At 41.7% G+C, this 21,650-nt stretch overlaps 1 protein-coding gene across 1 annotated transcript in view; it reads left to right on the top strand.

Annotated features, from left to right (window-relative positions):
- The window catches only part of LOC129862734 (ADP-ribose glycohydrolase MACROD2-like), a 917,737-nt gene that overhangs the window by 465,556 nt on the left and 430,531 nt on the right, over positions 1-21,650 (top strand). The window contains exon 5 of the mRNA XM_055934653.1: positions 2,088-2,204. Coding sequence (XP_055790628.1) covers positions 2,088-2,204 — 117 coding nt within the window. The remainder of the gene's footprint in view (positions 1-2,087; positions 2,205-21,650) is intronic.

Raw genomic sequence — 21,650 nt, forward strand, 5'->3', positions numbered from 1 at the left:
GCCCAGCTCGTAGAGACGTGTTCTCATCTGTCCAGGTGTTGATACTTAGGAGAGTTTCATATGGACTCTGTATCCAGCTTCACAGGAGAGAGAACAGTACATCACTGTTGATTTTACATTTACATTTTGGTCTTAACCAGAGGGACTTACAGTCAGTGCAGATGACCTGATGTGTGCGTCTGGGGAGAAGGTTTTTGAGGGAAGAGGATAGGCTGGCTATACCTGGGCTCTGGAGAAAAACCTAGTTAGTTCACCATGCACCTGTTCAAGGTAAGACTTAGAGGACGCAAGGATCAACCTGCTCTCAGTGAAGTTCTCTCACCTGTTCAGGTGTTGATACAGACTGTGTATCAGGCTTGAGAGAGAGTACTCCTTCACTAGGAAGACTGTGTGTTTATAGGGAGGAGGGTCTTGGGGGAGAAAGAGAGGCTGGCTCCTGACTGGCTCCCACCTGGACCCAGGAGAAAACAGCTTACTCTCATGCATGCCTTCTAATCAGCTTCACTGTTCATGCCTTGTACATGGGAAAAGGTGCTATGTGAGAAGATTGAGGGAGACTGTGCTCTGACTCTCGTGGCCTGGCTGATTCACCTTAGCCTGGGTACCAGTATGTTCGTGCTATCATTCCACTTCTTACCAGTCCTTAACAAGGAGTGTCAAGAAGGGGAGTGATAGTACAGACAGACTGGTACCCAGGCTATGTTCACTTAGCCCTGGAGAAAACCAGGTTCACTCTGAACTCTCAGAGATGTTGCCAGTGCAGATGCATCATGACTTAGAAGAAAAGTTTTGTATTGCCTTTTTAGGTTTTGTATGGACGTAATAACCAGCTTCACTAGAGAGAAAGAAAACATTACATATCCTTACACACACCACACACACACACACACACACACACACACATTAACCCAGTGAATTAGAACCTTCGTGGGCAGGGATTTACCCAGGGGCCTGGCCAAGCAGGACACACATCAACTAGGAAGGGAAGGAACACTCAGGACAGAACCGGAACACAAATCCACATTATAACACTCTTAGGCATCCTTCCACAGAGGACATGATATAAAACAATAAACCATCCACAGCATAGTGATGGGGTATAACTGTACCCTAGCTGATGATATGAGAGAAAGATTCAAGGAAATGTGTGTTACGTGCAGTGTATCCCCTTACGAAAAAAAGAGTGCAGTATAACTGCAGGATGCTGCAACTACTGCATACAAAATACGTTTTTTTTACTGCAGTAATTTTGCAGTTAGTGTAGTATAACCGCAGTTCACTGCAGTTATTCTGCAATTACAGCATTCAAAATACCACAGTCGACTGCAGTTACTGCACTGTTACTGCAGTTTCAAAACTGCAATCTTGTTTTGTAAGTGTGTGTGTGTGTGTGTGACTACTCTGTGGAGGCATTATGAAATTCAAACAGTAGCTAATTTATTTCTTGCTGAGCCTATTTCTGTCAATATTTACTAGCAGCAGGGGCCTCTTGCTTCAGTGGTCAAATAACACAAGCAACATGTGCAACAGACCCATAAGCTACTGATAATGCATGAGGGTAAAGAGATGTGGAGAGTGAACTGTTTTGGCGTATCTGAGGAAGAAAGTGGACACATATATCAGTACACACTTTGTAGCTAGCTGACTTACGTCTCTTTGGCTGACCATGTTTGTGTTTTAGTGAGATTAACATCAGCGTGTGGTTTTCAATGGGTTATGGAAGCTGTATTGGTTTGGTGTAAGTCAAATCTGACCTCATGGCGACTTAGCTGTGTAAGGTGACATGACACATGGCTGCTACTAGCCCATCACAGCTAACTAGCCGGCACAACACAGCTAACTAGCGCAACACAGCTAACTTGCTAGCGCAACACAACTAACTAGCCAACACAACTAACTAGCTAGCACACAGCAGCTAAATAGCTGGCACACAACAGCTAACTAGCTCAACACAGCTAACTAGCTAGCACACCACAGCTAACTAGCTAGCACACAACAGCTAACTAGCGCAATACAGCTAACTAGCTAGCACACCACAGCTACTTAGTAGGACTAACACGTGTGTCTTTCTGTCTCTGTGTTTTCAGTTGACGGCTGCATACACAAAGCGGCAGGCTCCTGTCTGTATGAAGAATGCATCACACTCAACGGCTGTGAAACCGGCAACGCCAAGATCACCTGTGGCTACGACCTACCGGCTAAATGTGAGTACCGTTTTTAATCCATTATTATCCCTGTTCCAATTTTCCCTGCCATGTGTGCTGTTTTGATGCTATATCCTACACTATGCTGCATTCGTGTCCTTTACAATACCTGCAATGAATACGGTTCATTCTATATCATCCCTATACATTGAACTTGATCCCCATGAAACATGTCGCTGAACATGTGAAACGTTGGGACATGATGTTGCTGCTATGCATTACAGCCAATCGGATCATTGCAACAACATGACTGCAAACCTAATTATCACTACACCACCCACCCACTAGCTACAAGATCCCAGTTAACATACCCATAGGCAAAATTGGTTGCAATGATGTCCAGTGTATCCCTTCTGTAAGACATTGTTGCCAGAGATGTCTGCAACATTACATAATGACTACACTGACATTGTGAATCACCCCACTGGCTCACTGCATACTGAATTACATTGGGGACATTTGAGTCATTTTAGGATGAATCCTATCAATCAGCCCATTGAGTTTACAGTTGCTTGCACACTTTATTTATTTATTTTTGGATATAGAACGACAGTTCCATCATCATTTATTAGTACTGATTGGCCATTACTGATGAATGGGCTCTTATTATTAACAGAGTCGTTATCATTATGATGGGTAGGAGCTTGTTCTACGCCCTGTTGGAGGTTCCATCTGTACACAAAGTCTGCATCCCAAATGGCACACTATTCCCCTTTACAGTGCACATTGACTCTGGTCAAACACTGCACTATATAGGGAATAGGGGGCCATCTGCAAACAAAGAAATACATTAAGGGACACATTTGGTAGTAACTTGATTGATATTTTATCCTTGATTTATCCAGTTAACGGTTCACGTAACTCTCCTCATGGTGAGTTATGGAGATCGTCATTCCATAGAAGGCTGTCGTTGTTTTAGCCTTTTTCAGGGAAGGTGGTATATAACATGCATTTGTCTGCAAGTGTGAGAGAGAGAGAGAGAGAGAGAGAGAGAGAGAGAGAGAGAGAGAGAGAGAGAGAGAGAGAGAGAGAGAGAGAGAGAGAGAGAGAGAGAGAGAGAGAGAGAGAGAGAGAGAGAGAGAGAGAGAGAGAGAGAGAGAGAGAGAGAGAGAGAGAGAGAGTAGTCTGGTAATGGATGAAGAGGTGTGTCTGTGGACACAGCTGGATTGGGGGAGTGATGAGGGTGATAGATGACCTTGGGTAATTATTTGTAATGCACCTGCCACACTTAAAAAGGTGCCACAATCAACGTTCCAAACAAAGCTGGAATAATATGGTTGTGTTAGGGTTAGGGTTTATAGTGTGGAAAACAAGTGTCTTTTGCTTTGGTACAGTTCTGTCAAACTGTATTAAACATCCCAGTGGTAGTGTCATTTCCCTGAATAGTTTCTGTAAGACAGAGAGAGGGTTGCCTCCCAAATTGCACCCTATTCCCTATATAGTGTACTACTTTTGACCAGAGCCCTATAAGCCCTGGTTGAAAGTAGTGCCATATAAAGGGAATAGGGTGGCATTTGGGATTGACCCAGAAACAGGACCCAGAGAGCCTGTGAAATTAGAAGAGGGTTAGAAGCAAACGAAAGTTGTGGAGAAATTGGTTTGTGTTTAATGTGTCTTAAAGCTGTCAAACAAGCCAAGCAGATAAACCAATGAGTCATGCAGGATGATAGACAGACAGGTGGTTCCATTGATTGCTATGGAAAACACACATGCACACACGGTCTGTTCCATTGTCTGCTATGGAAAACACACGTGCACACATGGTCTGTTCCATTGTCTGCTATGGAAAACACACGTGCACACATGGTCTGTTCCATTGTCTGCTATGGAAAACACACGTGTACACACGGTCTGTTCCATTGTCTGCTATGGAAAGCACACGTGTACACACGGTCTGTTCCATTGTCTGCTATGGAAAACACACGTGTACACACGGTCTGTTCCATTGTCTGCTATGGAAAACACACGTGTACACACGGTCTGTTCCATTGTCTGCAATGGAAAACACACGTGTACACACGGTCTGTTCCATTGTCTGCTATGGAAAACACACGTGTACACACGGTCTGTTCCATTGTCTGCTATGGAAAACACACGTGTACACACGGTCTGTTCCATTGTCTGCTATGGAAAACACACGTGTACACACGGTCTGTTCCATTGTCTGCAATGGAAAACACACGTGTACACACGGTCTGTTCCATTGTCTGCTATGGAAAACACACGTGTACACACGGTCTGTTCCATTGTCTGCAATGGAAAACACACGTGTACACACGGTCTGTTCCATTGTCTGCTATAGAAAACACACGTGTACACACGGTCTGTTCCATTGTCTGCTATGGAAAACACACGTGTACACACGGTCTGTTCCATTGTCTGCTATAGAAAACACACGTGTACACACGGTCTGTTCCATTGTCTGCTATGGAAAACACACGTGTACACACGGTCTGTTCCATTGTCTGCTATAGAAAACACACGTGTACACACGGTCTGTTCCATTGTCTGCTATAGAAAACACACGTGTACACACGGTCTGTTCCATTGTCTGCTATAGAAAACACACGTGTACACACGGTCTGTTCCATTGTCTGCTATAGAAAACACACGTGTACACACGGTCTGTTCCATTGTCTGCTATAGAAAACACACGTGTACACACGGTCTGTTCCATTGTCTGCTATAGAAAACACACGTGTACACACGGTCTGTTCCATTGTCTGCTATAGAAAACACACGTGTACACACGGTCTGTTCCATTGTCTGCTATAGAAAACACACGTGTACACACGGTCTGTTCCATTGTCTGCTATAGAAAACACACGTGTACACACGGTCTGTTCCATTGTCTGCTATAGAAAACACACGTGTACACACGGTCTGTTCCATTGTCTGCTATGGCAACACTGCCTGACACTTCCATAACAATTGAATAACCTATGTCAAATATCATAGTTTAATAACTTACTATGTCACGATTTCACAAACAATCTCGGGCTGTGGACACATCTTCTGTAGGGGAGAGTGGGTTAAGTGTTTTACATTCAGCATCACTCCATCAAGGGAAATATAGCATTATTTCAAACAAAGATATCTATATATATTTCAGGATGTTGTGTATCCCTAGAAATAATCAGAATTCATGTAAACATGACAGTTTTGAAAACATAGCTTGTGCAAAATAAGTGGTATATTGGCACAATTTAGCTGCGGGAAAGGGGAAGATAGGCCAACTACACATTTCTGTACTGAATGAAATATTACCGCTACCTCTTTAAAACCATATCTATCTGTATTTCCCAAACACAATTCAACACAATCACACTTGTTTTTTTTTTTGTCTTTTAATTATTTTAAGCATCTTTTAACACAGGCTTAACAGCTAACAAACACTTTGTACTTTTAAAAATACATTTAAACATAGGCCACACTGCTTCGAAGTTAGCTGCTTAGTGATTTTGACGCATGCCACGGAGCTCCGGTATCAAACGTAGCACCACTAGATATTTCTGTTTAAAGGGAGGAGAGTGTCAAGTGCCTCAGTGTGTGAGCATTTCTTGGAAAAACGCAACTAAATAAGTAAACATGTTTATCACGGACACACTACGGCGGGCAGCAACACAACAACATGCTTTAGCTTGTTATGTTCTCTGTAAAATACTTATCATTTTGTGGTTTCCCTCTTCTGACCCTATGACGAAAAAAGACCTGCTATATTCTAATCTCCAATCTATATCTAAAATGCCTGTAGCTATATGCCCTTCCTCTCCGAACTCTTCACAGAAAAACCTGCGTTTTGTGCCCTTTGTTTTGACTCTTTCATCCCCATCGTCAAGGTCCTAACATGGTCCTAACACGGTCCTAACACGGTCCTAACACGGTCCTAACACGGTCCTAACACGGTCCTAACACGGTCCTAACACGGCCCTAACACGGCCCTAACACGGCCCTAACACGGCCCTAACACGGCCCTAACACGGCCCTAACACGGCCCTAACACGGCCCTAACACGGCCCTAACACGGCCCTAACACGGTCCTAACACGGCCCTAACACGGCCCTAACACGGTCCTAACACGACCCTAACACAGCCTTAATATGGTCCTAACACGGCCCTAACACAACCTTAATAGGGTCCTAACACGGCCTTAAGATGGTCTTAGCAAAGCCTTAATACACAGTACTACATAGAGCCATGGCTACATCAAGTAACTCACGCAAGCAGTAACATCTGATTTAGAAACAGATAAAAATACACCTTATGGAACAGCTGGACTGTGAAGAGTCACACACACACAGGTACAGACACTTAAGGCAGCCCCCTTCACCTCTCAGAGGGGTTGGGTTAAATGTGGAAGAAACATTTCAGTTGAAGGCATTCAGTTATACAACTGACTAGTTTTCCCCCTTTCCCCTTCATTTCCCTTAATACGGCCCTAACACAGTCCTAACACTAACCTTTCTGAACCACCCATCCCGGATCCGGGATATTTGTCATCAGAAACGCTAACTAGCATAGCCTAGCCTAGCGCGACAGGTATATAATAAAATATAATTTCATGAAACCACAAGTGCAATATTGCAAAACACAGCTTAGCCTTTTGTTAATCCATCTGTCGTCTCAGATTTTGAAATTATGCTTTACAGAGAAAGCAATACAAGCGTTTGTGTAAGTTTATCGATCTCTCGACAAAACGATAAGAACACCTAGCGTCAGGAAATTTGGTCACGGAAATCAGAAAAGCAATCAAATTAATCGTTTACCTTTGATCTTCGGAAGTTTTCACTCACGAGACTCCCACTTAGACAGCAAATGTTCCTTTTGTTCCATAAAGATATTTTTTAAAATCCAAATACCTCCGTTTAGTTTGATGCGTTATGCCCAGGAATCCACCGGAAAGAGCGGTCGCGACAACTCCGAAGAAAATTCCAAATTATATCCATAGTGTCCACAGAAACATGTCAAACGTTGTTTATAATCCATCGTCAGGGTGTTTTTCAAATATCTATTCGATAATATATCAACCGGGACATTTGGCTTTTCACTAGGACCGAGAGTAACAATGGCTGCCATTCTCTTTTGCGCAAAAATCACTCGGAGAGTTCCCACCTATCCACTTACGCAATGTGGTCGTTCACGCTCATCCTTCAAAATAAAAGCCTGAAACTATGTCTAAAGGCTGTTGACACCTTAGGGAAGACATAGAAAAAGAAGTCTGGTTGATATCCCTTTATATGGGCAATAGGGATGCATGGGAACAGAGAGGTCTCAAAAACAGGGTCACTTCCTGATTGGATTTTCCCCAGGTTTTAGCCTGCAATATCAGTTCTGTTTAACTCACAGACAAAACATTTACAGTTTTGGAAACTTCAGTGTTTTCTATCCTAATCTGACACTTATATGCATATTCTAGTTTCGGGGGCTGAGAAATAGGCAGTTTAAAATGGGTACGTTTTTTAGCCAAAAACGAAAATGTCGCCCCCAATACTCAAGAAGTTTTAATATGGTCCCAACACGGGTCCTAACACAGTCCTAACACAGTCCTAAAGCGGTCCTAACACAGTCCTAACACAGCCTTAATGCGGTCCTAACACGCTCCTAAAGCGGTCCTAACACAGTCCTAACACAGCCTTAATGCGGTCCTAACACAGTTCTAACACAGCCTTAATGCGGTCCTAACACGCTCCTAAAGCAGTCCTAACACAGTCCTAACACAGCCTTAATACGGTCCCTACATGGTCATAATACGGTGTTAACACAGCCTTAATGCGGTCCTAACACGGTCCTAAAGCGGTCCTAACACAGTCCTAACACGCTCCTAAAGCGGTCCTAACATGGTCCCTCTCCACCATGGTGAGCGTAGCCTGCCACCACTACCCCAGGTCCCTGACAGGAAAGTCCAGGATTAGCATTAATGGCTGTTAATTAACTGAATTCATTCAACTGAAACATGTCTTCTGCATTTTTGTGAATCAGAGAGGTGCGGGGGGCTGCCTTAATCGACATCCACGGGAACAGTGTGTTAACTGCTTTGCTCATGGGCAGAATGACATAGTTTTACCTTGTCAGCTTGGGGATTTGATCCAGCAACCTTCCCAGACTGGTGTGTGCCTTTCCAAATCATGTCCAATCAATTGCATTTACCACAGGTGGACTCCAATCAAGTTGTAGAAACACCTCAAGGATGATCAATGGAAACAGGAATCACCTGAGCTCAATTTTGAGTCTCGTAGCAAAGGGTCTGAATATTTATGTAAATAAGGTATTTAAAAAAAAAAAACTTTTTTTATAAATGTGCAAACATTTATGAAACCTGTTTTCACTTTGTCATTATGGGGTATTGTGTGTAGGTTGAGGAGGAATCATTTTTATTTAATCAATTTTATTGAATAAGGCTGTAACGTAACAAAATGTGGAAAAAGTCAATATGAACATGAGTTTGGAATGCATCAGAAAAAAGAGAACACCAAATTGATTGAAATAAGTCTTGTCAGTTAGTTTTCTCGTCAATATAACACTTCTCTGCTGCTAAACACACCCCCAAAACATAATATTTATTTAGTTCCTATTGTTCTCATCACTGTCGTCCTTACTATTTTCACTGTTGACTGCTCTTGGAAATTGAAAGCTTTTTGACTTCACTCTATCTTCCTTCTTTCTGTCTGTGAATGCTAGGCTTTATCTAAATAACAATTTTATTTGGTTCCTTCCCAAATGGCACGTTATTCCCTAAAGAATGCACTACTTTTCACCAGAACCATGTTCCCTGGTTGAAAGTAGTGCACTATGTAAGAAATAGGGTTCCATTTGGAACATAGCCTCTATCTGAAGTCTCTATCAGAAGTCTTTCAGACATTCATATTATTTTCTTTTTTGTAATGAATTGTCCTTGTGTGACTTAATATTTGTTGTCCTCTGCCTACGCAGCCATTCTGGGCCTGTCTCTACGGAGTGTTCTGTTCTCATTTGATCAATTCCTAAAAACCTCACAAAACATTCTCGTTCCCCTCACAAAATGAACAAAACAGTTACAATGACGAAGACAAACAGTGGTACAAAGGTTTTTTATTATGTTTCATTTTGATTTGCTGGCAATCAACATTTCCTCATTTGTTTTGATTGACATGACAGCTTCTCATGCTTTGCTCAGCTTTGCTCTTTTTACACACACACACACACACACACACACACACACACACACACACACACACACACACACACACACTTATATAATAAATAATACATATAGATTTATGATCTTAATTTGACCTATATATAGCAAAATAATCCTGCAGCAACAGGATTTGAACACTTCATAATGTTGCTTGATCGGTGGTTAGGCTATTAGCTGTCCAAAGGTAGGCTACTTGAAAAGTGCAATATTGTTAATATAACTGTGTGTTAGTGTGGGTTGTAAGTCAGTTTTTTTTCCAGCAACAAAATATTGATCAAAATAAAATCCTACATCTGTAGAACATTTGTATGGAATATTTGGATTTCGCATGTGGTGTTTAGTTCAAGGCTTGCCTACGTGTGTACATATAAAGGATTTAGACGCTCTAGTTTTTCATACAAACACAATTATGTACTCTCCCCCGGGCTAATGTAAATGAAGTGGACTTACTGAAATTGAAATGAAGCTAATTCAAAGACGTTTGCCTTTTCATCATTATCGCTTACTAATGAGGTGAATGTTGTCAACCCCAGGAAATATAGAAATTCACTTGATTCATTTCTCCTTTGAATATTAATGTTTTTACTTGTGTATGTTTCATAAACTAGTTGATTTGAAGTTGTTAGTGATGCTGGATTTGACTAATGATTAAAACAGATACTGTTTGGGTAATTGCAACATGGGCTGGGTTGGCTATCAGCCTGTGTGGTGTGGTGTATACAGAGGCCATATTTTGATAGTCAGACCTCTATGGAAGAGTCATATATCCATGGAAATCGGGTCAAAGTCACACTAACTCTCCATAAGTATGAGACTCTAAGCTATTATAGCCACCGTACACTATGTCACTCTGTGGAAAAGCTTCACTGCTTCACTGCAGATGAATCATTCGGGTAAAGAACCACACAGAATCCCAACATACATCATATTGTTCCTTAGTATCACACAATATAATCAGGTAGTGTTTGGGAACACATCAGAGTCAAACTTCAACATAACACAATGATGTCATGGCTGCTACAGCGGCAGTGTGATTGTGAGTGTAGGGCGCTGGTATGTTAATATTTGTACAGTACCAGTCAAAAGTTTGGACACACCTACTCATTCAAGGGTTTTTCTTTATTTTTACTATTTTCTACATTGTAGAATAATAGTGAAGACATCAAAACTATGAAATAACACATATGGAATCATGTAGTAACCAAAAAGGTGTTAAACAAATCAAAGTATATTTTAGATTTTTGATTCTTCAAAGTAGCCACCCTTTGCCTTGATGACAGCTCTGCACACTCTTGGCATTCTCTCAACCAGCTTCATGAGGTAGTCACCTGGAATGTATTTCAATTAACAGGTGTGCCTTGTTCAAATTTAATTTGTGGAATTTATTTCCTTCTTAATGCATTTGAGTCAATCAGTTGTGTTGTGACAAGGTAGGGGGTGTATACAGAAGATAACCCTATTTGGTAAAAGACCAAGTCCATATTATGCCAAGAACAGTTCAAATAAGCAAAGATAAATGATAGTCCATCATTACTTTAAGACATGAAGGTCAGTCAAAGAGGTAAATTTCAAGAAATTTGAAATTATATTCAACTGCAGTCACAAAAACAATCAAGGCCTATGATGAAACTGGCTCTAATGAGGATCGCCATAGGAAAGGAAGACCCAGAGTTACCTCTGCTGCAGAGTATACGTTCATTAGAGTTAACTGAACCTCAGATTGCATCCCAGATAAATGCTTCACAGAGTTCAAGTAACAGACACAGCTCAACATCAACTGTTCAGAGGAGACTGCATGAATCAGGCTTCCATGGTCGAATTGCTGCAAAGAAACCGGTACTAAATGTTATGGCTCTCGTTTGTGGAATGACCGGACCAAGGTGCAGCGTGGTAGGTGTACATCGTTCTTTTTATTGATGACACCTAAAGCAAAATAGCAACGACAAAAACAAAAGCACACAGTTCTAATAGGGGAAAAAAACAATACAGAAAACAAGATCCCACAAAACCCAAAAGGAAAATGACAACTTATATATGATCCCCAATCAGAGACAACAATAGACAGCTGCCTCTGATTGGAAACCATATTCAGCCAAAAACACAAAGAAATAGAAAACATAGATTTTCCCACTGAGTCACACCCTGACCTAACCAAACATAGAGAATAATAAGGATCTCTAAGGTCAGGGCGTGACACTGAAGGACATTAATAATAAGAAGAGACTTGCTTTGGCCAAGAAACACGAGCATTAGACCAGTGGAAATCTGTCCTTTGGTCTGATGAGTCCAGGTGACTACCACATGAAGCTAGTTGAAAGAATGCAAAGCTGTCATCAAGGCAAAGGGTAGCTTCATTGAAGAATCTAACATTTAAAATATATATTTTTTTGTTTAACACTTTTTTGTTTACTACATGATTCCAAATGCGTTATTTCATAGTTTTGATGTCTTCACTATTATTCTACAATGTAAACATAAATTAAAACCCTTGAATGAGTAGGTGTGTCCAAACTTTTGACTGGTACTGTATGTAGTCGCCAAAGTTCCGGAAAACCTCTTTAATTGAGTTTTCCAGAGTAGCTTTGGCTCTTCCTCCCCCAAGGCACATACACATAGCAGAGCTCTCCTCTCCTGTCTCAGGGTGCTGATAAGAGCAAGTCCAAATAACCACAGACCCTTTCTTTCACTAAGTGAAGGTCAAGGGTAGAATTATATTGCTCTACCATATCCGAGTTCTATGAGATGAAATACATTCTGTATTTGTGTTGAAAGGAGTTGGGAATTATCTCCATTTAACTGAGCAGGTCTAGACTCTTATCTTAGTAGTGAATATGACTCAATAGGACTTCTCTCAAACAGCTTCTAACCCTTGTATGTAGGGTTGTTCTCAAGTACAGTATCTGTTGTATTTTCGCTGTATAGTACATTGTAGTTTTATACAGTCACCTTGAATGCATCATGAAAGAGTATTCTTTCTGTCAAAGGTATGTTGAGAGAGAAAAACAGAGATATATAGAGAATAACAGAGATATATAGAAATAAACAGATAGAGAGAGAGAGAAACAGAAAGAGAGAGATAGACAGAGATACCAATATTATTCTTCTCATCAAATGTAAATCTCCAACCAACCAACTGGCATTAGGCACAGATCACAATTTGTCAAGGGCACAGGTAAATTATATCACTTTAGCTAATATGGAAATGATAAGAAAAGGAGGGAAGGTCCCACTGGTAAAGCAATAAGAAATAAAATGCTTCCTCATGTCTGGACAAAGATTTGGTTTGCATCCCAAATGGCAACCTATTCCTTATTATAGTGCACTACTTTTGACCAGGGCTCATATGGGTACACTTTGGAGGGGGGGGGGGGGGGTGTATGGGTACAATTTGGGACGCATCCATGGTGTCTCAAAGGAACGAGTTTGCCCCTCAGTGGAAGTAGCTCAAAGTAATGATGTGAAATCCTAGTTGTTCTTGTTTGGAGCTTTGACATGAGCCAATTGAAAATGGAAATGACAACTATAAAACCCGGCCATTGATGAGGTAGTTTTTTTTCTATCCTCAGACAAGAAAATGATCGTCCATTTGTCCTCACTAAGAAGTTTAGGCTGAGGCTCAGGGGTTGACAAACCACCCCTTTAAGGCTCCATCCCTAATGGCAGCCTATTCCCTAATAGTGCACTACTTTTGACCTGGGCCCTATGGGGAATAGGGTGGCATTTGAGACTCACTTGAGAGAGTACCTATTCACATCTGGGACTGATTATGATGGCTGGGCCAAAGATTATTAATCAATGACAGTCATTATCCACGTAGCGTTGCAGAAAGACTCCAAATAAAACGCTGTCTGTCTATTACATCTGACAGGATAAATTGTCTATTTGGCCCTTGGATGTGTCTCAAATGGCACCCTATCCTAGGCCCCATAGGGCACTGGTCAAAAGTAGAGCACTAAGGAATAGTCCTTGTGATACAGTCTTTGTGTTGCATGAGTTACATGAGTTGTTATGTTCATCTGAAGACAAGGCTTTGTGGTTAGGAAGTCAGTCAGCCTTAGCCTGGTCCCAGAGCTGTTTGTGCTGTCTTGCCAAGTCCTGACAATGATCATAGCAGTTGAAAAGACAACACAAACTGATCTGGGACCAGGCTAAGGTAATTTATCCATAGATTTATTAAACAGTAGTTTCACGTTTTAATGTCACATGCACAAGTACAGTGAAATGCCTTTCTTGCAAACTCAAAACCCAACAATGCAATGATCAATAACAATGTATTACTAGAAGAAAAACATACGAGAAATAAGAATAGTAAATATGAAATACACAATAAAGTAAGTAAGCATACTATATGCAGGAACTATTTAAAAAGTCAGTTCCAATACCATATTTATATGTGCAGGGATACTAGAGTGATGGAGGTAGATATGTATATGGGTAAGGCGACTAGGCAACAGGGTATAAGATAAACAGAGTAGCAGCAGCTTGTATGTGAGTGGGTGGGTTGAGTCACTGTAAATGTATGTGCGTATTTTGTGTAAATGAGCAAATGATGTAGTGATTGTTTGTGTGTGTGTTGGAGTGACAGTTTGTGTGAGTGTGTAAGGGTCCTGTGAGTGTGCATATAGACAGTGCAAAGATACAAGGTTAACTCAGATAGTCCATGAAGCTATTTTGTTAGCTTTTTATCAGTCATATTGCTTGGGGACACGTATGCTTTGTTTTAAGAGTTTGTCCCCAAAATATCCCCTAAGTTGTGTTTTGCAAGCTTTTAAGTTGAGCATTTATTTTAAAGTTCATAAAGTTTAGAGTTTGTAACTGGTTGCCTTTTTGTCTCTGGTGTATGCTATATTCATGGAGAGAAACTAAAGCTATATCTTCATAAACAAACAGAGAGAAAAAGAGAGAAAGACAATTTGAGAAAAAATGCTTGATTAAATATTAATCCGTCAGTTGATGTTAGAATTTTCATTCCAGAATATTTTGGGAATGTGGTCATAAAAATAGGCTAAATATAAAAAAGGACAACAATATCAAAAGTTGTGATAAATTATTAAACCAACACTACAAAATCATCTATTATTTGTTGTGGGTGACAGTGGCAGTTCTTCTTCTATATGAGAAACAAAATTATAAGTTGTTTGTCATGATGATTCTGACCGGTCTGGGTTGAATGGTTTACTAATGACAGGACAGTAACCAACTGTATTAGATGAAAAATTACTCCACTGTGTCTCCTTAAACAGGCCAGGGAGCTACTGTTCAGAAGGACCTCTCACTGAAGCCTTGTGTCACTGCTGGATGCTGACACGTTTACCTTGTCTGGGTTTGTGCTCTTAGCTAGCAAGCACTACTGCAGTAGTCAGACATTACACAAATTACCATAGCTGGATCCATCATTTACTTTTGCCCTACACAATACACTTTTGTGAAAACGCTAGCTTGCAAATCAGCTAGCTAGCAAGCTAAAATGAGCTAGCAGGGATTTTAGCTAGCTAGGTCGTTTTGAAAGCTAGCTAGCTACATCCTATCAAACCTGTCTGTTTTGCTTGATTAGCTAGCTAGCTAATCACTAATGGTATGGCAAGCAAGCAAGGTACACTATAAAACCAAGCATTTAGGATCTGAATACATAACTAAACACTTTTCTGTAACACTTTTTTTTTTAAGACCAAATGTAGCCCCCTGGGGGGAAATGAGTTCAACACCTCTGACCTAAACCATCTAAACAGGAACAACCATCTGAGGAACAGGTGCAATAAGTCCAAACCCTTACATATTCGGTTAGTTAGATCAATTCATGCATGGGGAAACTTATACGCTACATTAAAACAAATTATTTTCAAAATCAACCTGCAGCAGCATTCTGGAAAATGTTATAATGAGGCCCCTCCCATGTCCTTTTCACTCTGAGAGAGCTAATGGAAATGAACTCAACACAGTCGAGTAACAACAACACCATGCGATTGAAACATATTTTCAGAATCAAATGTCCTGTTCAGTTGTGCTGAAATGCAGGTAAGGTGAAAGACATTCCTAACACTGATCTGAATAAAAGGCATGGAAATTCACATACATTTCTAATGACTAAATGCACTCTAAACAGGACGATGGGAAAGTAAACACTACTGGTGAAGATCTGAACACTTAGGAGATGTAGGTGTTCTAAAGATTGGAAACATTCTGGAAAAAGCTGACTATCATGTTTAATCTTGCATTCTAAACATCTGTGTTTAAAATGAGAATAAGTATTGGCAAATCTAAATGCCTAATGTTTAAGTTTAAACACAGATGTTTAGGTTATAAATGTCACATGTTTCATGGTTTTACAGTGTAGGAATTAAGCTAGCTAGCCTGTTATGCTAGCAACAACGTTAGCCGTTTAGCTAGCTAGCATGGCTAACATGGCTCTGTGTGGCACTGGCAGGAGTATGTGGTAACATTAGTTACAGTGTGGTGAGGGTGGATTAAATTATTTCTTCAAAATTTTGCTAGCAATATTAGCAAAGCTAGTTGCACAGTCACATTGGCTACCTAGCAACATGACATAATTTGAAATTCTGGAAGCAGTGGAAACACAATTCAAGCAAGCAAAAACCCACCAAGGCCAGCCCAACCCAACTCAATCCGGGTTGACTTCAAAATGCCAATGGAAACAAGGCTTGAAACTATTTAATGTTTCTCTCTGCCCTTTTCCCCTTTGGTGTGCTTGGATTTGAGATGTGCATGAGGAATTGCTCAAGGGACGGGAATCAGAGGTGAGTTTCAGAGTTTAGATACGCGTGTGGAACTCAGACTTTTGCGTAAATCATTCATTGACGATTTCAAGTCAATGGGATATTTTATTTTTATTTAAGCACAATCAAGTCAGAAGACCGCACTCAACGAGCTGTATAATGCCAAAAGCAAACAAGAAAATGCTTATCCAGAATTGGCCAGGGAATGCAGGCAAACTTAAATACATTTGACCTAATTTCTAACCAGCATGTCACATCTGCGACATCAAAAAAAAAAACTCTAGTCCACCTTTACTCCACACACAGAGATGCGTACAAAGCTCTCCCTCGCCCTACATTTGGCAAATCTGACCATCATTATATCCTCCTGCTTACAAGCAAAAACTAAAGCAGGAAGTACCAGTGACTCGCTCAATACGGAAGTCTTCAGATGACGCGGATGCTGAGCAAAAGCCATGGATTATGAACCAAAAGCCATGGATTACAGGCAACATTCGCACCGAGCTAAAGGCTAGAGCTGCTGCTTTCAAGGAGCGGGACACTAATCCGGAAGCTTAAGAAATCCCGTTATGCCCTCAGACGAAATATCAAATCGAATCAAATCAAATTAATTTATATAGCCCTTCTTACATCAGCTGATATCTTAAAGTGCTGTATAGAAACCCAGCCTAAAACCCCAAACAGCAAGCAATGCAGGTGTAGAAGCACGGTGGCTAGAAATAACTCCCTAGAAAGGCCAAAACCTAGGAAGAAACCTAGAGAGGAACCAGGCTATGAGGGGTGGCTAGTCCTCTTCTGGCTGTGCCGGGTGGGGATTATAACAGAACATGGCCAAGATGTTCAAATGTTCATAAATTACCAGCATGGTCAAATAATAATAATCACAGTAGTTGTCGAGGGTGCAGCAAGTCAGCACCTCAGGAGTAAATGTCAGTTGGCTTTTCATAGCCGATCATTAAGAGTGTCTCTACCGCTCCTGCAGTCTCCAGAGAGTTGAAATCAGCAGGTCTGGGACAGGTAGCACGTCCGGTGAACAGGTCAGGGATCCATAGCCGCAGGCAGAACAATTGAAACTGGAGCAGCAGCACGGCCAGTTGGACTGGGGACAGCAAGGAGTCATCATGCCAGGTAGTCCTGAGGCATGGTCCTAGGGTTCAGGTCCTCCGAGAGAGAGAAAGGAAGAGAGAAAGAGAGAGATAATTAGAGAGAGCATACTTAAATTCACACAGGACACCGGATAAGACAGGAGAAGTACTCCAGATATAACAAACTGACCCTAGCCCCCCGACACAAACTACTGCAGCATAAATACTGGAGACTGAGACAGGAGGGGTCAGGAGATACTGTGGCCCCATCCGATGATACCCCCAGACAGGGCCAAACAGGAAGGATATAACCCCACCCACTTTGCCAAAGGACAGCCCCCACACCACTAGAGAGATATCTTCAACCACCAACTTACCATCCTGAAACAAGGCCGAGTATAGCCCACAAAGATCTCCGCCACGGCACAACCCAAGGGGGGGCGCCAACCCAGACAGGAAGATCACGTTAGTGACTCAACCCACTCAAGTGACGCACCCCTCCTAGGGATGGCATGAAAGAGCACCAGTAAGCCAGTGACTCAGCCCCTGTAATAGGGTTAGAGGCAGAGAATCCCAGTGGAGAGAGGGGAACCGGCCAAGCAGAGACAGCAAGGGCGGTTCGTTGCTCCAGAGCCTTTCCGTTCACCTTCACACTCCTGGGCCAGACTACACTCAATCAATATGACCCACTGAAGAGATGAGTCTTAAGTAAAGACTTAAAGGTTGAGACCGAGTATGCGTCTCTCACATGGGTAGGCAGACCATTCCATTAAAATGGAGCTCTATAGGAGAAAGCCCTGCCTCCAGCTGTTTGCTTAGAAATTCTAGGGACAATTAGGAGGCCTGCGTCTTGTGACCATAGCGTACGTGTAGGTATGTACGGCAGGACCAAATCGGAAAGATAGGTAGGAGCAAGCCCATGTAATGCTTTGTAGGTTAGCAGTAAAACCTTGAAATCAGCCATTGCCTTAATAGGAAGCCAGTGTAGGGAGGCTAGCACTGGAGTAATATGATCAAATTTTTTGGTTCTAGTCAGGATTCTAGCAGCCGTATTTAGCACTAACTGAAGTTTATTTAGTGCTTTATCCGGGTAGCCGGAAAGTAGAGCATTGCAGTATTCTAACCTAGAAGTAACAAAAGCATGGATTAATTTTTCTGCATAATTTTTGGACAGAAAGTTTCTGATTTTTGCAATGTTACGTAGATGGAAAATAGCTGTCCTTGAAACAGTCTTGATATGTTCGTCAAAAGAGAGATCAGGGTCCAGAGTAACGCAGAGGTCCTTCACAGTTTTATTTGAGACGACTTTACAACCATCAAGATTAATTGTCAGATTCAACAGAAGATCTCTTTGTTTCTTGGGACCTAGAACAAGCATCTCTGTTTTGTCCGAGTTTAAAAGTAGAAACTCGGATAAAACAAGCAATGCATCAATACATGACTAAGATTGAATCCTACTACACCGGCTCTGATGCTCGTCAGATGTGGCAGGGCTTGTAAACTATTACGGACTACAAAGGGAAACCCAGTCGCGAGCTGCCCAGTGATGCGAGCCTACCCGACGTGCTAAATGCCTTTTATGTTCGCTTTGAGGCAAGCAACACATGAGAGCACCAGCTGTTCCGGACGACTGTGTGATCACGTTCTCAGTAGCCGATGTGAATAAGACCTTTAATCAGGTCAACAATCACAAGGCCGCAAAGCCAGACAGATTACCAGGATGTGTACTCAGAGCATGCGCAGACCAGCCGGCAAGTGTCTTCACTGACATTTTCAACCTCTCCCTGAACGAGTCTGTAACACCTACGTGTTTCAAACAGACCACCATTGTCCCTGTGCCCGAGAACCCCAAGGTAACCTGCCTAAATGACTACCGCCCCGTAGCACTCACGTTTGCAGTCATGAAGTGCTTTGAAAGGTTGTTCATGGCTTGCATCAGCACCATCATCTTTAAAACCCTAGACCCACTGCAATTCGCATACCGCCCCAACAGATCCGCAGATGACACAATCTCAATTGAACTCCACACTGCCCTTTCCCACCTGGACAAAGGAACACCTATGTGAGAATGCTGTTCATTGACTACAGCTCAGCGTTCAACACTGTAGTACCAACATCACTAAGCTAAGGACCCTGGGACTAAACACCTCCCTCTGCAACTGGATCCCGGATTTCCTGACGGGCCACCCCCAGGTGGTAAGGTAGGCAACAACACATTTGCCTTGCTGATCCTCAATACGGGGGCCCCTCAGGGGTATGTACTTAGTCCCCTCCATTTCACACACGACTGCGTGGCCAAGTATGACTCCAACACCATCATTAAGTTTGCTGACAACACAACAGTGGTAGGCTTGATCACATACAATGATGAGACAGCCTATAGGGAGGAGGTTAGAGACCTGGCAGTGTGGCACCAGGACAACAACATCTCCCTCAATGTGAGCATGACAAAGGATCTGATCGTGGACTACAAGCAAAGGAGGGACGAATACGCCCTCATTCACATCAACAGGGCTGTAGTGGAGCGGGTTGAGAACTTCAAGTTCCTTGGTGTCCACATCAACAAACTATCATGGTCCAAACACACCAAGACAGTCGTGAAGAGAGCCTATTCCTCAAGAGACTGAAAAGATTTGGCATGGGTCCCCAGATCCTCAAAAGGTTAGACAGTTGCACCATTGAGAGATTCCTGACTGGTTGCATAACCTGGTGTGGCAACTGCTTGACATACAACAATAAGGCGCTACATAGGATAGTGTGTACTGCCCAGTACATCACTGGGGCCAAGCTTCCTGCCATCCAATACCTCTATACTAGGCGGTGTCAGAGGAAGGCCCAAACAATTGTCAAAGACTCTAGCCACCCAAGTCATAGACTGTTCTCTCTGCTACCGCAAGGCAAGTGGTACCAGAGAGCCAAGTCTAGGACCAAAAGGCTCCTTAACAGCTTCTATCTCCAAGCCATAAGACTGTTGAACAATTAATCAAATGGCCACCCGGAGTATTTGCATTGATACACTTCTGTTTATTATCTATGCATCGTCACTTTACCCCTATCTGCATGTACATATTCCCTCATTTACCTCAATTACCTCAACTAACCTCTACCCCCGCACATTGACTTGGTACCGGTACACCCTGTGTATAGCCTCATTATTGTTATTTTATTTTGATTATTTTTTGACTTTAGTTTATTTTGTAAATATTTTCTTAACTCTTATTTTCTTTAAAACTGCATTGTTGGTTAAGGGCTTGTAAGTAAGCATTTCACGGTACTACACCTGTTGTATTCTGTGACAAATATAATTTCATTTGAGTTGATGCGCAAGGTGAACTGTAATGTGAATCTCGTGGCCAATCCCGTTCTTGCTCAGCAAATACCTCCTTTTTCAGTGATATTTTACACTATTTAGTCCACACTGTCGCTGTACAAACTTAATGTACGTAGTTACTGTATATTTAACTAAATTATATACTACAATATAGTTCAAACTGTGAGGTCTGCCTGGAATGGCTTGAATGTCCCAAAACAACGTTTGGACCAGTGGTGTCAAGTACATTTTTCCCCAGTGGCCTCGTTCGTTCTTCAGCGAGGTCTAGAGGGTCGCACTGAGAATTGGTTATATTTCCTTGCTGTCAAAATTTTGACCAAATATATATTTTTATGCACCCTGACTGTCTAGCTTTATGTTCTGTGATTATAAGCAAGCTTGACACGAAACTGTAGAGAAACTGTATAAATGTAAGTCCATTATAATTTCTACAGTTTCGATTTGGTTTTAGATATTTTAAAGTATATTGAGTTCGTTCTCCTACATTTTAATTTAATTATTTTTAAGATTTTTCCTCAAACCACCTGAGGGCCGTATGTTTGACAGCCCTGGTTTAGACTGACAAGGGGAGAAAAGGGGGTGTTTTTATTTTCCAATTTTGTCTTCCTTTACATCTTTTCCTCAATTCTGGTTTTCTCCCTAGGGCTGTTTTAGATTGACAGTTCCAACTCTGTAACGGTCCTGACCTGTTTTATGTTGTTTTTGTATGTGTTTATGGTCAGGGCGTGTGTTTTGGGGTGGGCAGTCTATGTTTTCTGTTTCTATGTTGGTTTTGGGTTGCCTGGTATGGCTCTTAATTAGAGGCAGGTGATTTGCGTTTTCCTCTAATTAAGAGTCATATTTAGGTAGGGTGTTCTCACTGTTTGTTTGTGTGTGATTGTCTTCCGTATCTGTGTTATGTTTTGCACCATACGGGACTGTTTGGTTGTTCGTTCGTTTTGATGTAGTCTGTTCCTGTCCGTGAGTTTTTTCGTTAAGTTAGTTAAGTTCATGTTCAGGTTTCGTCTACGTCGTTTTGTGATTTTGTAAAAGTGTTTGTTTTCGTGTGCCGTCGTTACGAATAAAGAGATGGCTTATTTCCCTAATGCTGCATTTTGGTCTACTGATCCTTCTCTCCTC

This window comes from Salvelinus fontinalis, chromosome 1, assembly GCF_029448725.1.
Source record: "Salvelinus fontinalis isolate EN_2023a chromosome 1, ASM2944872v1, whole genome shotgun sequence".
Classification (NCBI taxonomy): Eukaryota; Metazoa; Chordata; class Actinopteri; order Salmoniformes; family Salmonidae; genus Salvelinus; species Salvelinus fontinalis.